Genomic DNA, 16,830 nt, shown 5'->3' with positions numbered 1-16,830 from the left:
TTAAATACGTTAAATAGATGTATGATTAAGGTATTTAAGTAGGTAGTGTTACAGATATACATTAAATAGATAATTAATAAGAATAATTAAGCTTTATTACACACGAATTATACGAATTAAAACTGAGCTGAACGAAAAATTCGTCGCAACACAGAAACGGTTTAAGTGCTCGAGATTCGGCATCAGTATCCAGCTTAAACTGTAGTCGATAGGATAAGGCGTAAGTTCCCCGTGGTAGGTAATAGGAGGTAGAGCGGGTTCGATTCCCTCTCTGGCTGTGCCTTTGGCGCATTTTTACGGCGACGCTCTAATTAACGTCTCTTCCCGCCCGTATCCAACAATTTTTTGCATTTTTTTTCGAGTTAGTTTTTGATTTTTAATTTGAATTTTGAAAATTAAAGCTATTGCTTTCTCTTATACGATAAATACATACGTCTAACGATTTTTTTCAATACCATATTATTACGATTATTATAAGTATATATACATATAAAGTGTGACGTAGTACGCTACAACGCGTTTAAGGAGTACGTAATTTTGAATTGATATGTTTTTTAAATTAAAAATATTTATCTTTTACTTAATACTTAAAAAAATAATATATGTTTTATAGTTTCTTACACTTACATATCAAAAACAATATCTGAACTTTGACATTAGGAGGTATGAAAATTATGGATTTAACTTTCGGACATCGATTTACATCATATTATGATGACTGATAGCTAGACATTCAATTATCATTTTCACTAAATAATTTTATAATATAAAAAAAAGAACCAGGCATGCGACGGGACACGGTATGAGATTGTTCATATTATACTATATTGGTATCATAACCTACTATTTACACATTGTCCGCGATCCGGCGCAGTCAGATTGCCTACGTGGTGGGTTTAATGCCGTTTAATTCGATTTTTCCCAATGATAACTGACAACTCGACTTGAATGCTCGCATGTAATTCGACTTTATACTTATTATCCTACAATACAACATTAGACTTTCGACGTCGGAAGCGCAGGCGGATTGCATTGTCAGACATAGATTTAGGTACGTGATGACGTGATGATTGATAGTTAGACACTCGACTATCATTTTCGCTAAATACATTTTTTTATATACAAAAAGAACAGGGCATGCAATGGGAAACGGTATTACACCAGTTTAGGACTGATAACTAGACACTCAATTACCATTTTTCGTATTTATTTACTCCACTTCAGTACTTTTCTTACTTTTTTAGTGTATGATTTCTTTCTAGACACCCGATTACAATTTTCCATCAAATTCCTGATAACACGATGTTTACACACACCCCCTCGAAGGCGCCGAAGGCGGCTTCCACCAGCCCAGAAATCGAGGCACACCGACCCCCTCGAAGGTTAAGTTAGGACCCCCTCGGCTTCTTCCAAACCACCGGAGGTTAGATTAACTAAAATTGTGACTACTATACTTTTTACGATATTTTCTTTACAGTCCCGACTCCGACCTAGGGTATTCACTTAGACCGAATTTCACAGCAGAGCGAGGCACACCGGCCGCTATTATTATAAGTATATATATACATATTATTAAGTGTATTACTATAACGCGTTAAGGGAGTACATTTTGAATTGTTATGTTTTCAATTTTTATGACATCTGATATGTTTTATAGTTTCTTTTATATCAAAAACAATATCTGAACTTTGACATTAGGAAGTATGACAATTATGGATTTAACTTTCGGACATCGATTTACATCATATTATGATGACTGATAGCTAGACATTCAATTACCATTTTCACTAAATACATTTTATAATATAAAAAAAAAACCAGGAGGCATGCGACGGGACACGGTATGAGATTGTTCATATACATTATATTATATATATTGGTATCATAACCTACTATTCACACATTGTCCGCGATCCGACGCAGTAGGATTGCCTACGTGGTGGTGGGTTTAATAATGGCGTTTAATTCGATTTTTCCCAATGATAACTGACAACTCGACTCGAATGCTCAAAATATGTTATTCGACTTTATACTTTTTATCCTATAATACAACATTAGACTTTCGACGTCGGAGGCGCAGGTGGATTGTATTGTCAGATATAGATTTAGGATACAGATTTAGTTACGTGATGTGATGATTAATAATAGCTAGACACTCAACTACCATTTTCGCTAAATACATTTTTTTATATACAAAAAGACAGGGCATGCAATGGGAAACAGTATTACGACAAGTTTAGGACTGATAGCTAGACACTTAATTCTTTTCTAGACACCCGATTACAATTTTCCATCGAATTCCTGATACACGATTTTCACCCGACCCCCTCGAAGGCGCCAAAGGCGGCTTCCACCAGCCCAGAAATCGAGGCACACACCGACCCCCTCGAAGGTTAGGTTAGGACCCCATCGGCTCCTCCCAAACCACCGGAGGTTAGGTTAACTAAAATTGTGACTACTAGACTTTTTACGATATTTTCTTTACAGTCCCGTCTCCGACCTAGGGTACTCACTTAGAGGGAATATCACTTAGACCGAATATCATTTAGATCGAATTTCACTTAGACCGAATTTCACAGCAGAGCGAGGCACATCTAGTATATATATAAAATATAATAAATAATATTGTGTGATTTACCAAGCATGTTCATTGCCCAATCTATTTTTTATATTTTATCAATAATGCAGTTATTTAAAGTCTAGTTCTTAGAATTTTAAATTTTAAATATATTTTTGATTTTGACCACTAAAGAAGTATCTTATAGTGATACAAACTTCTGTTTTTCAAATAAATATCAACTTTTTATTTTTTATTATTTAATGGATATTTTTATGAAAATGTTGATAAATTTAATCTACTCGTAGTATATGAACTCGAATTTTTAATATGTTGATTTGAAAATGTTGTTAACTTTTATTAATCTATCAACATTCTATAATTTGTGAAAATGTTTTTATAACACATGTCCACTTTAATATTTTAATAATTTCTAAGAAAAATCTATGATGTTAATAGGTTTTTATCAAATCCGGTAAATTTGATTATCACTGTAAAGCTTAGTTAATTTATTTTTCATACCTAGCTGATTATAAAGGTAGTTAAAATGGTAACATAATTCATTATAAAGAATGATAATGAATCCGATTTCTTTTCCAATCTTATATTGGAGTTTATATTTAGGGTTTTTTAAAAAGAAATTATATTTAAAATTTCATGGAAAAATATGAAAAAAAAATTTTAGATGTTGAGAAATGTATTAAACATTTGATAAAATAAAATAAAATAATAAAGTTAAAATAAGCTTACTATCAATTACTACAGAAACATTAAATAATAAAATCGACAAAATAAAAATAATATTCACATTTAATTATCATAGTAATTTAACTTAGAATGTTTTACACTATAATTCTTTAATTTGAATCAATCTATATGTAAATATTTATATAATTGGAATTTGTTTATTTTTAAGAAAAGTATAATGTATAACTAAATGAGTTGTGTTATACATTTGTTATTATAGTATATCTTCTAAAGTTTTTTATAATTAAATATAATAAGTATAATTGCCCAGTAAAAAATATAAAATATTTGTATTTTTAATGTTTACATTCTCCTTAAATATTTAAATAAAACGATGAATGTTCCAAATGAAACGTTTTAAGAAACGTTTTGTACTTTGGTTTATTAAATCAGCGTTGGCTTGTAAGTTGAAGTAGGCAACTTGCACATTGTCCGGTGGTTTAGGCTGCTCAAATAAAGATTGACTCGCTATTTATTGATAGGAGTGTTATAATTTTTATGGTTATAAATAAGATGTTGGTTTAATGATTATTTGAACCTATAAATGATTTAATATAATGTATTTAAATAGAAGGTATATTATACTCTTAATATTATGGTGAATATTAGCTGTGATTATTTTATAAACAAATACAGTTTTTGATCAGTGTACTGAAAACTTTGTCTAATCAATCAGTATATTTAACTAATGGAAAATGATAAGTGTTAACTCAAAAATGTACTGAATTTAGATTACTATTAATTTTTAATGCATAGTATAACAAAATCATATTTTCTTTTGTTAGTTTATTCTGTATTAAAAATTGTATTTTTAAATTAACGCATTAACATTTTTAAGATTTATTACTAACATATTTAAATGTATAACTTTGTTGTATCTTTCTTAATAAGGTATTTTTAATAAAATTAAAATAAACATTAATGATATAATCATTTGGCAACAAATGTTTTAACTGGATAGAATAGAAGTAAAAATAAGTAAGTAAGTAAGTTTATTAAAATAAATTATTAAAGTAATTATTCTTGTAGTTCAAAATTCAATAATATTAATTTGCTATAGATTTTATTGATATTTTCAATTTTAGAGGTATTATCTATGGTTACTCAAGACGATTTGAACAAAAAGACAAAAACAGATGTTAAAATATCTTAAAATTGAACTGTAATTTTAATATTTTGTTTACTATTGTTATTATATTAGGTAGATAGATATTTTGTAATAATTTAAATTGGCTTCAAAGAGTAATATGTATATTAACCCAATAATTATTTAATTATGATAAAAATTGCGGTTAATTTATGTAACTTTAAGTATTCAAATTTTTGTTTCTAATGATTTTAAAAGAAGTTCACTGTAATAGAAATTTGATTTATGGCTTTCAAACTTTAATTACCCACATTTTATCTATATAATCAATTTTAATAGCTAAAAATAAAAATTTTTAAAATTATTTAATGCATATGCTTAATGTTCAATAAGTTTAATTATTAGTAGGTAACACATAAATATTTTATTCATGGGCATAGATTAAGATTTACTAATTAGTAAAACTATTTAAGTAAGTACTATTAAACTATCATCTTATTCTATTACTAATATTCATCTACACGACTAGTCTTTGAACTGTGTATTGTATATTAATCAATGGCATTATATAAGTATCTAAAGAATTACAAATTCAACACAATTTCTTAGCTATTAATATCAGTAAGAAATTAATTATTGAAATAGAATTATACAAACACAATGATTTCTAATAATTATTTGTGGTAAGATTAATAATAAAAAATTAAATCTAACAAGTCAAGTTATAACAATTCTAATTGATAAAATACCAATGTTTTACACATACCAATATAATAATAATTGAACCAGTAATACCAACAATAAATAATATGACGAGTTAAAAATTAATAATACTAAAATTTACGTTAAATACATAAACAAATGTATAAAAACCATAATTAATTAATTTCAGTACCTAATATTATATTTTAGTACTTTATCACGGAGAATCTAAAAAGCAACAAATAACAAACATATTTTTTATAATACCTAGGTACTTTGTTCCACTATGATAAAATACTTATCTACCTAGTTCATAGTATAGAAAATCTTATGTGGTAAAACCAGATAATTTATACCACTGTTATCTTTTTTCCTTTTTATTTTAGTGTGTTCTACGACATTATTCCTATCATACTATTTTAGTATTATTAGTATTGGACAATAATTATTAGGTAAATCTGTATGGCCAAGTATATTAGGTACGTAATTCATAGTTACCTGACTGCTCTACATAAGCATAAAATATCACTTGTTAGTTTGTTACTATATAATATATATTATAAAAATAACGGGTTTTGGTTTAGTCATAATATTGTAGAGCTCTTATCGGATCGATAATATTTAGTAATAATGTAATGATTATATTTCTATATAAATTCATTTTTCAAAACATCGTTAACGGAAATAATTAATAACCAAGGAGATGTGAAGTTGTCTCTAATTTTGATTACCGTAATGAGTAATGACTAAGATAGAACTAAACATTAGTAACTATAGTAAGTAGAAGTAATTTATAATTATTTATACTTTTTATAAGATTGTTATTTATTATTTATTTTAATGAATGGGTTTAATAGATTTGAAATAAAAAATGGGCAACTCAATAAATAAAAAAAAATTGTAATAAAATACAAAGCATTGTAATATGCTTCTAAATTAATTTGAAATTCATTGTAACTAATATTAATATATATTATCGTTAAGCATCCTATATAAATTATATCAATAATAATAGTATTTTGGTTAAATAAATAATACATAATAATATACTATAATATGTTAATTGTTTTAATAATATCTCTATTATTGGCTATTAATTATTCACAGCATATAATGTTTAATAACTCGAAAAATATTTATTTGAGAATTATTTTGTTTTGGATTCTTAATAAAATTATGTACAAAATGCTTAGATTATTTACAGCAAAAAAGCGAAAAAGTTCTAACTCCTTAAGTGATAAAAAAAAAATTATATTAAAATTTTGTAAATATAATCTTTAAGTTCAGTTAAAATTTTTAAAAATTATACTTAAAAATTGCATAATTAAAGAAAACAGAGAGCGAATAAGGTTGGTGAATACTTCTGCATTATAATAAATAATAATAAAAAAAAAGTAAAACTACTAAAACGTATAGAGAAAATATTAAGCTTACTTAAAAATATCACTTAAGTAGGTATAGTTAATATAAAAACATTTATAATCATAATTAAATATATCAAGCAATACGAGTATACTGGATAAAATATGGAATAATATATTAGTATAATAGTATATACACTATAAACATTAATTATTATTTAATGTTGACATTTATAATATATAGATTTATTGAAAAATTTAAAAGGTTATTTTGGTTATGTTATTGATTATTCTTAAGTCAAAGTGAGTATGTATTTTTTGAATTTAATAAAATCATTAAAATAACTAAAGACAAAGGTAGGTAGCTAGAAAGCATGAGGTTAGATTTGGTCAAAGTGTTAACATTACGTGACCAAACAATCAATCAAGATCCATTAGCTTAGTTTTTAGTAATGTATTCTACCCTTGAGGAAAAAATACAATGCTTTTAATTTAGCATTATAGTGAAAAAAAGGAAACTGAAGTTATTAGTCACGTACTCGCGTATATTTCAAAGGGTAACTTAATTGAATAATCAATTTTATTATTAAAACACTTTGGTTGCAACCAGTGCAACCACATATGGTATTTTTTTAGGCCATTTAAAGATTTTTAATGTCGCTCTTACACTTATAATATGACGTTTAAAAATTATATAAATGACCCATAAAAAGATAGAAGTTAAAATATCATTTAAAAATGACCTAGATTAGAAGAATTATTTTATTATATTATGTTTTCACTTTTAGTATTTTATTTTGTTTTTATTTAATGAATTATTTATTTAAAACACGTTTTTTCCAAAACTGATGTTTATAAAGTATAATATAAATATTATAACTAATCGAATTTTTCTATTGACTGAGTATTTCCCATTTTTTTCTTGCACATACGTTTCCTAATTTAATAATCTTTGGTAGATTATGTGCTTAATGTGAAATAAAATAAAATTTATCGTGTAAAAAAATGTTGTTTCATAACATAATATTATATACGTAGGTAATTTATTTTTAACAACATATTTTTCTTTTTATAGATGAGTGTGCTTGTGCCGATTGAAAGGGGCGATCCAGTTGGATCACAGGGTGGGTCGCCACCGTGCACGGCCAGGCACAGGTTCACTCCTCCTGGAAATCCCAGTACACCGACGGATCCACTACCTGTGCCTCCAGACGTTGCCGAACCGAACGCGGCCATTGAAACGCAAGTGACAACCGCTCATAAGCATCCATGCATATCTTGTTGGTGTTGTTGTTGCGGATGCTCTTGGTAAGAATATTTATGTATTTTATGTTATTTTTTAACTATAAAAATATCCAATAGTCGTTGTAGAATAAAAATTAAATAAAAAGTATTTATTTTTATTTTTTATACATGTTACTTTGGAAAAATGTGTAATATCGGGCAATGTGGACAGCGAATAAATATATTTTAATTTTTTTTATTTTGCGAATATTTATACGGATACCATTCATTTCTCTCTATGAATTAAATATATTATAATGGTACTGTTAATACTATTCATACTAGTCATACTTTTTCGTTGTATTTGAATAATTATTTTTAGGTAGTTTCAACAGATTTAAAGAGGTAATTAATTATTTGAATACAATAATATCATTATTATTACGAATGGTTGTTCGTATCGATTATCAAAATTACTAATACTTTTATTCTTTTCATATGAAACAAAACTAAACTGTGTGAAACTTCTATCGGTTTTTATTATATTTCACGATAATTACAATATTCTTGAATATATACTGAAAGTTATTTAAAAATAATTATTAAATCTTTAAATGGTTTATAACATTTAAAAATGAACTATTTGGGTGCTTTATCAAAATAATTATTAAATTATTAAATAATAAACACAATAATTATATTAATATAATATAATGCTTTATTTTATTCATTGTTCACACACCCTGTTATTCCATATTTCTAATATTCAAATATATTATCCTCTAATAGTTAATCAAAAGCGAAAAGCGATATTTGTAATAATAACAAATTAATTAAAATTTTGTTAAGTAATAATATAATTTAGTTAGTTATAAATATATAACTATATATATATAGTATATATAGAAAAATAAATACTAAAATATAATATATTATTTACCAATTGGAAAAAAGGATTGAAATTATGTATATTATCCACCGTTATTAACTGTTTTACCTATTTGACGGATAAAATCTGAAGATTAAAATGCCTTGTTGTGTTTAATATTTATAATGGTAAAAATAAGGTAATAATAATGAAAGATTATAATCAAAAAATAATAATGTTCATTGATCTTATATATATGCGGAAAGTTGAACATTTAGGAAATGTAGGAAATGAAGACAATTCCGAATAAGGAAAAAGGATATTATTATTATATAATAATGCAATTAATTATACACATAAATATTACCTTAAATATTTGCGGTAGCTATGCGGAAATCTGCAATGTAGCGTAACTATGTATTTTTTTATATTTTAAATATAAAATTTTAAATTAATAGTAATAAAGTAGTATAATGATAATATTGTTCAATAAGTTATAAAAATGATCATATCTCCTAGGCAATAATATAATTTCTTTATCATATAAGGAATTTTCATAGTATATAATATATATATGTATTATATATGTATATGTATATTGAGATTAAACTTTTACATAGAAAAGTTTTTGCTTTATTTTATTTTAAAAGATTTCAGTCATGTCATTATATTATGTAGCAATAATTATTTAAATGGTACGAATAAATAGTAGAGGGTAATAGTGTGTCATTTCTGTTTGAATTCCCAAGTGATCAATCATCTGAGAAAAAGCAACTGAGGACATATATTGCCTGACACCATTAGAACACTGTTGTGTTTACTCCTCCGTGTCAAGCCAATATAAAGTTAAATATATTTTTTTGTATATAAAATTTCTAGTAGGTACCTATGTATATTGAATTAATATTTAATGTACCAACATAATATACTTGCATATGGTATTTGGGACACTCGCTCGTCGGTCATTTTACAGTAATCATTACTTCGTACGAATTTTCCCCGTTCAATACACTATTGGAATGACTTGACTTGTAAGAAAAAATAAAATGTTATATAATGTAATGTTTAATTAAATTTCTTCTGTATTCGGTGTACGATTATGATCGTCTCATGAAAAGAAATATCATTGATTTTTGTATGTATACCTACCACGGAATTTTTCAGTTCCTATATTATATCTGATACATTTCCTTCTAATAAGTTTTTCTTTTATTTGCGTAATGTTTTTCAAAAATAATTACTACGTACACTAGTAAAACTTTTTAGGAAACTTCTTATATAATTTTGATATCATAATATTATTTAAAATTTTCTTGAATCCCATTTAAAATAAAATAACGTGTAATAACAATGCAAGTGCAAGAATAAACGAGATATTTAAACGAAAACAAAATTACTCAGACATTAAAAGTTTACTGACAACTGACACGGCAGTCATCAGATTAATATCATCGTCTAATCTTTTTTAATAGGTAATAAACTGAGAAATGATTTGCAAATTCTGAAAACCAATTTGCAAATATTTGTAAATTATTTACAAAATGTTGTTATCATTTTTAAGTCACTAGTCACATATATATATAAAACTGCATATATTTTGCCTAACTCAAATAGGTTAATATTCATATTTTTACCTGAGGGAGGAATTTCACCGTCATGGCATATATATATATAATTATTAATAAAATTATATAATATTAAAAAAATAAAATGCTACAACATATTATTTGTGTTGAGTTCTAAGACATATATATATTTTTTATTTAATATTTTATTTTAATTGACTTATTTGTGTACAATCAGTGTTTATTTGCATGCGTACAGGAGTAGGATATGCAAGCTATGGTAAGTAAAAACCAATTTGTACATTAACTGTATCTAGAAGTGTTAATTTTAAATAAAAATATAAAATAACTTCAATAATAATATATTTTTATAATATTATGTATATTCTTTTATTTAATATTTACAATATACATAATATTACATATAACTATATAATCTAAATCATCATCCACAAAAAGTTAAGATAGTTGTTAAAATATACTAAAAAACACTAAATTGTTTAATATAATAAATAATTTAAATGATAGGTTTTAAATTGAATTAAAAAGAGGTTTTAAAATATGAACATACAGATGAGTAAATATAATTGAGAATTAAAAATTTAATTTTAATAAAAAAAGTAATAAATTTATATATTAATATGTAAAATTTTGTTTTGTTATATTTATAATTTAATAGTATAGTAATGAAACCTAACAATAATATAATGTTTGATCTTATAACAATTTCACACACATTTGAATAGGAATTAATTTTAATGTTTATGACTACAAACATTATTATTGTATCATTTAAGAAGATAAACAACATTATCTTTACATTTATTATTTATACCATATATCATTAGCTTAATGAATTATTATTAACACACATCTGTATTTATATCGTATATAAAATTGGACACATCTATTAATAGTTATATGTGATTTTAAAGTCTAAAATTGTAAAAAGTACCTTAAGAATATATTATTGTTTAACATTGTTTTTCTCTTAAAGAAAATCAATTATTCTTACCAATTTTGTAAAAACAACATTTTAGGGTTATAATATTAAAATAATTCTTATACTTATCTCTAACATACGGTTTGTTGCTTTTTATTCTGAATTTTCACGCATACAGGGATCGTTTTTGGTAAGTATTATGTATAAATAAAAAAAATATGATCTACAAAGATGAATAAAAATTTATATTAATACATCGAAAAAAGTATTATCGTAGATACATTATGTGCTGTATTAATATATTATACTTAAAAAGATTTTCACAACTATTTTATTTATCACTGTATTTCTACCTAACCATTTTCTACGATATGTATTTTACATACAAGCTCAAATATATCATGTTCATAGTTCAAATCAAAGATTGTAAATCAATCAATCAATTATACGATTTGGTGTGCATCATATGATTACATAGATATTATCATGTATTAATACATCACAACATTTATTTAGGACTAAAATAATAAATTCGTAATATAATTATAGTTATAATTATGATATTTTATAGCACAATATTGGATTTAAAGTTAAAAAATATGTTGAGCTAACAATACTTATGTAATCTTTCAGTTTCCCATTAAAAGGTCATCCCCCCAAAACAAATGGAAACGGGTCTAGTGGCGGCATAATCGAAAATCCTGTTGAGCTAAGGTAAATTTATGTAAATTTATGTGCTTATAAAGTTATACAATATAATATTTTATATTAGGTATTAATCTTTAATATTAGAAATAATTTAAAATTTCATTGTCTTGATTTATTTGTGTTTTCAATTATCGACAAATTTATAAGCAATGACTTTTTTTTAAGAAATATTAAATTTATTAGATTTACATTTATGTTTATGCATTTTTAAATTAAGGTCATAAATAAGTGTGATTGGAAGGTCTCCAATACTCACTGTTCAATATGGATAGCTAAAATATACTTAAGACCTCGATCAATGTATTTCTTTAACTTAATAATATTATATTACTACTTCTTCTTCCATTTAATTTTACTAAATATATAGTAAAATAATGTCTCTAAAATTATGAGCTTTAAAAAAGTAATTGATGCAAATTATTAAAATCATTGGATATGTATCGAGTGCCACTTTTCATATGTTTATCGAACTTATGAGCTTCAAAACCATTGTCTACTTTTATTTGATATATTCGATTTTTAATTTTTCATGTCTTACTATACTATAATATTAACTGTGATAAAAATTGTAATTATTATTATCATTACAGGCCTCCGTTGGACGAAATACGAAGCTGGAGTAAATCATTTGACCGACTTCTAAAGTGTCCTGGTAATTAAATCAATATAATATATAGTATTAAATAATTGTTCTCAGTTTTCTTATGAATTAAATTTACGCACATCACATACATTCAAGTATCAAATTAATACATTTCTTACAAAACATACAATTCTCAAAATTCCTAAACTCACTAAATTTATAATTTCACTAAAGTCAACATTTAAAAATAAATCAATATGGAAACTGTAAAAAAAAATATTCAATTCAAAGTAAAATTTAGAAAATATTTTCAGTTTTTGAACTAAGGAAAATAAAAATATATATCTTTCTTATTTCCATTAAATATTTTACTGACGCTTGACACACGTGCATTATATACATCTATAAAATAAAATAAAGCGTATAATTAAATTTCTTACTAATAATAAATTGTGCTAAAATGGTACCATAAATATTATTAATTTTCTTATTCTTTTTTTACGTAGCGGGAAAAAAGATATTTCGGGATTTTTTACGATGCGAATACAGCGAAGAGAACATATTGTTCTGGATGGCAGTTGAAGAGTTAAAAAAAGAATCGAATCCTGATGTAATAGAGGAAAAAGCTCGGTTCATTTATGAAGATTACATTTCGATTTTATCTCCTAAAGAGGTAAGTATTCATATTTCAATATTTTTAGAAGTATATATTTTATAGTAAATTGTTATAACATTAGAACAGAAAAAAGTTATTATTTACGGTATTTAAGTTATCTTCATCAATTGAAAATTTACTGTAATACTACGATACCATGGTTTATATTATTTTAAGTATAATTTGGACTAAAATTGGTTTTCCATTCATTAAAAATGAATTTAAATCTACAATAATTAAACTATTAATACATTATATTTACATGAGCTAAACGACACTATAGATACCTAAAGTTACTCTATAATTACCTACTTAAAATTTATGCAACAGCGAAATTTACTTAATACAAAAAATTGATTTAATTTAATAATGGTTTATGAGAGATATAACAAATATCTAATAAATTAACCAAAATATTAAAAAATTAGATAATAATTTTACCTAAATATAATAATAACTTTATATTATTTGATTTTATTCGATACATATTGATATTCATGAAATTCTATTGTATTTTCTCCTAAAAATAAAATGTATACTATATATTTATATTTTTGAAAATTAGTAAAAAGTAAATAATTATGTAAATTCTCAGTCGATACATGTAATCTGGTTAATACTTGTAATACGCATTTTAATTATAATTTTAATATTTTATTTGTAACACGTATTATTTATTTTAATTAGGTGAGTTTAGACTCTCGTGTTCGTGATATCGTCAATAAGAACATCAATCAACCATCATCTCATATGTTCGATGAAGCTCAGCTACAAATTTACACGCTTATGCATAGGGATTCTTATCCAAGATTTATTAACTCGTCGCAGTACAAAAAATTAGCCAAACTCGAAAATGGAGCTACCGGTAATGCTCCAAACAGTGGCCAACAAACCCCAACCAAACGCAAACAGAGCAATATATGAAAAATAAACTTGGACAATTTTTCAGGTACTTATAATATTTATCTCGTGTAGACTTAATTTTCTTTTTTAGTTAGCTTTCAACACTTATACACAAAATATATTCAATTTAAATAAATAACTATCAATAAAAGTATATAATTGAATGTACTTACAGTCATTCAGTTAGTGTATATAAAATTGAATCTTATTTAAATTTCGTTTGTATTGTTGGTTTATTTTTTTTTTATTAATTCAAGTTCTTAGATATTTTAAGATATTTTATAATTAGAGACTATGAGATCCTAAAATTGAACATGATGCCTAGTATTTTTGTTTTTATCCAGTTTTATTTTCAATCATCCTATGCTTAATTTTTCTGTAAAAATTATTAATTTAAATTTTTTAGGAGAAAACCTAAAACTAGTTTTTACTCACCATTTTACTAAATATATGGTAATTTCTGAAAGATGTTTTTGTATTTTTTTAATATTTTACTTCTGCATAAGACTATAAGAGATATCGTAATCTATATCATATACAAATAATATTGTGTTAGATATTATCGGGGATTTACATTGTTTATTTATTATATTGATTGATTCTAAAAATAATGTGACGGATAATACTGACTTTTATAATTCACGCAGTTTACTGGAATAAAATTTGTTATGATCAACATTGTTTTGGTCAATAATATTGAAAATAGAAGTTTTACCTTGTTTGAATTGAATAAAATCCGAGTTACCTAAAATATGTTTCATAACTATTGAAATAAAAATACTTTACTAATTTTTTTGAAGTCTCGTTTGTAATCACAATTAATTTATTGGTGGTTTTGTAGTTTTGGTTTTATCATTTCAGCAAGTTCTTCTTTTTCCATATTAGTTTAGTCTCTGTCTCTTAATTTATGTTACTAGTAAATATTTTTCACGGCCCACGGGTCATTTTTATTTTTTTTACTATAAATTTTGTCAAATCCCTAAAAACATTCGTATTTTAATTTTATACAGTCAATTATGGTATTTTTAATTTATTATTACCAAAAGCCATAGTTTTTATTTTATTTTATAATTTTATCCTAACACTTTCGATTTTTTTGAATTATTCTTATTTTTTTTCTTAATGTGAGCTCGGTTGTACATACCTATCTCATGTAAATAATTCACCAAATGAAATATTAGCAAGATGGAATTTAAAACACCCATATAAGTCAATGTTTTCAATATTTATTTTATTATTAGACTTAGTAATGGACAAAATAAAAGTTATAGATTTAATATCCATAATTAATAATATCCATAAAAGATCTATTAAATATATTCAAGGACGTATATTAAACCTAATAATTTTATTCTAAAATGTAAAAAAATTCAATAATAATGGTATATTTTTCATGTTTTTCAGCGATAATAATTCGTATTTGGTGTTCAAGCCTGCGTTTGGACCCATGTATTTGGGACCAGAATTGATAAAATGTTCGTAGATTAACATATTATACAGGTAGTATAAGGAAAAATTTGTATTTAAAACCGCGATGTAAAAATAAATTAGGTTTTAATTATTAAGGAAATAAATGTTTTATACATAATAATTAAAAATTTTATTTCATTCGCAACAATACATTTTTTGTATCTTAAAAAAGTAGTTATTATAATTTTATATCATCACTATCTTGTGTTTGTCATGTGGGTACTTTCATTGAAGTACTTAATTGTTTTTATATTAAACTTACACAACACAAATTCTTTTCTCTAAAAATATGCAATATTTAATAAATTATTATGTGTAAATATAAAACAATAATGATTGATGTCATACATTATAAATAAGTTTATATTAAAATGAAATTGTGTTACCTACAAAAATTAATGCTATAAAATTGCATATAATAACATATAATAATTATTTAAGACTAATATACGCAATACTCGGTATTCAATACAATTTAATTCGATACACTGACGGTATTAACTCAATTTAAATGTTTTAATAGAATCGTTAATTTTTGTAATTGTCATACCTACTTCCGTTCTATATGATTTCGTACAAACCATGTAATAGTAAAATATAATTTACTACATAATCATTTCTAGTCTAAAAAAAGACTGTATAATTTTAGTTCATTAATATTATTACCTCTATCATTCTTGTATTATTATTTTTTTATTTTTTTTATTTATATTATGTTATATAAGAAGCTTTTAAGTGTGCCAATTAATCTTATGAGTTTATGATAATTATTGTTTTTTTTTTTTTTTTTAGTATTGTGAATATGACATTTAAAACAAATTTAAAATGTACAATACTACGGAACACACAATTTCCTAGACTTGAATTAAGGTGCACTTTACGCACACATTTCTAATGAACAAATTTAGTATGTTTCTTCAAAATATAGTATAATACATATTACAATATTATATTTAGTTCAGACTAATAATAATTATTTTAGATACACAATATAATATTATGTATGACCGGTAAAATTAACATAACAGGGTACAACATAATCCTTGTTTCATAAAATATTGTACTCCCAGGAATGTCATGAGAGACTAGTTCATCATTTTTAATGAGGACTAAGCTTTCAATCAAGTTCGATTGTAGACTTTTATAGGCATAATAAAACATTACTCATAAAAACAATATTATACTATGTAAACATTTTTTTTTAGTAATTTTACTTGGATAGAACAGTTATATTGAAATTATATAATTCTTGTGAATTTCTACCGTTAAAAAAAACTGCAGTAATTTTTTTTTTTTTTTGTTATCCTTTTAGTATAACACCTCTATATTATATTATTAAGCACAACTTAACAATTATACAAAAATAATAATGTAAATAATTCTTGAATTTTTTTGGTTCATTAATTAGAAATTAACGTGAAATAATATGATCGGTATGGGTACTCGGCTAATACATA

General features: G+C 24.4%; 2 protein-coding genes across 8 annotated transcripts in view; both read left to right on the top strand.

Annotated features, from left to right (window-relative positions):
- LOC114127667 (regulator of G-protein signaling 17-like) overlaps positions 1–16,665 on the top strand; it is a 31,076-nt gene extending 14,411 nt beyond the window's left edge. For 2 of the 7 annotated variants that reach the window (XM_027991980.2, XM_027991979.2), the window contains 8 exons: positions 7,530–7,762; positions 10,350–10,391; positions 11,233–11,244; positions 11,688–11,768; positions 12,353–12,414; positions 12,852–13,018; positions 13,688–13,949; positions 15,308–16,665. In XM_027991980.2, the coding sequence (XP_027847781.1) occupies positions 7,530–7,762; positions 10,350–10,391; positions 11,233–11,244; positions 11,688–11,768; positions 12,353–12,414; positions 12,852–13,018; positions 13,688–13,924 (834 nt within the window). In that variant the 3' untranslated portion in view covers positions 13,925–13,949; positions 15,308–16,665. The remainder of the gene's footprint in view (positions 1–7,529; positions 7,763–10,349; positions 10,392–11,232; positions 11,245–11,687; positions 11,769–12,352; positions 12,415–12,851; positions 13,019–13,687; positions 13,950–15,307) is intronic. The other 5 variants (XR_007604698.1, XM_027991982.2, XM_027991981.2 and 2 more) reach the window with 5 other exon arrangements.
- LOC114127688 (protein misato) overlaps positions 1–16,830 on the top strand; it is a 67,986-nt gene that overhangs the window by 7,697 nt on the left and 43,459 nt on the right. The gene's annotated exons all lie outside the window — the stretch shown is intronic.

The sequence above is a fragment of the Aphis gossypii genome, chromosome 3 (assembly GCF_020184175.1).
Source record: "Aphis gossypii isolate Hap1 chromosome 3, ASM2018417v2, whole genome shotgun sequence".
Taxonomy (NCBI): Eukaryota; Metazoa; Arthropoda; class Insecta; order Hemiptera; family Aphididae; genus Aphis; species Aphis gossypii.
The sequence above is the reverse complement of the archived record's forward strand: the minus strand, read 5'-3'. Positions and strand labels throughout refer to the sequence as shown.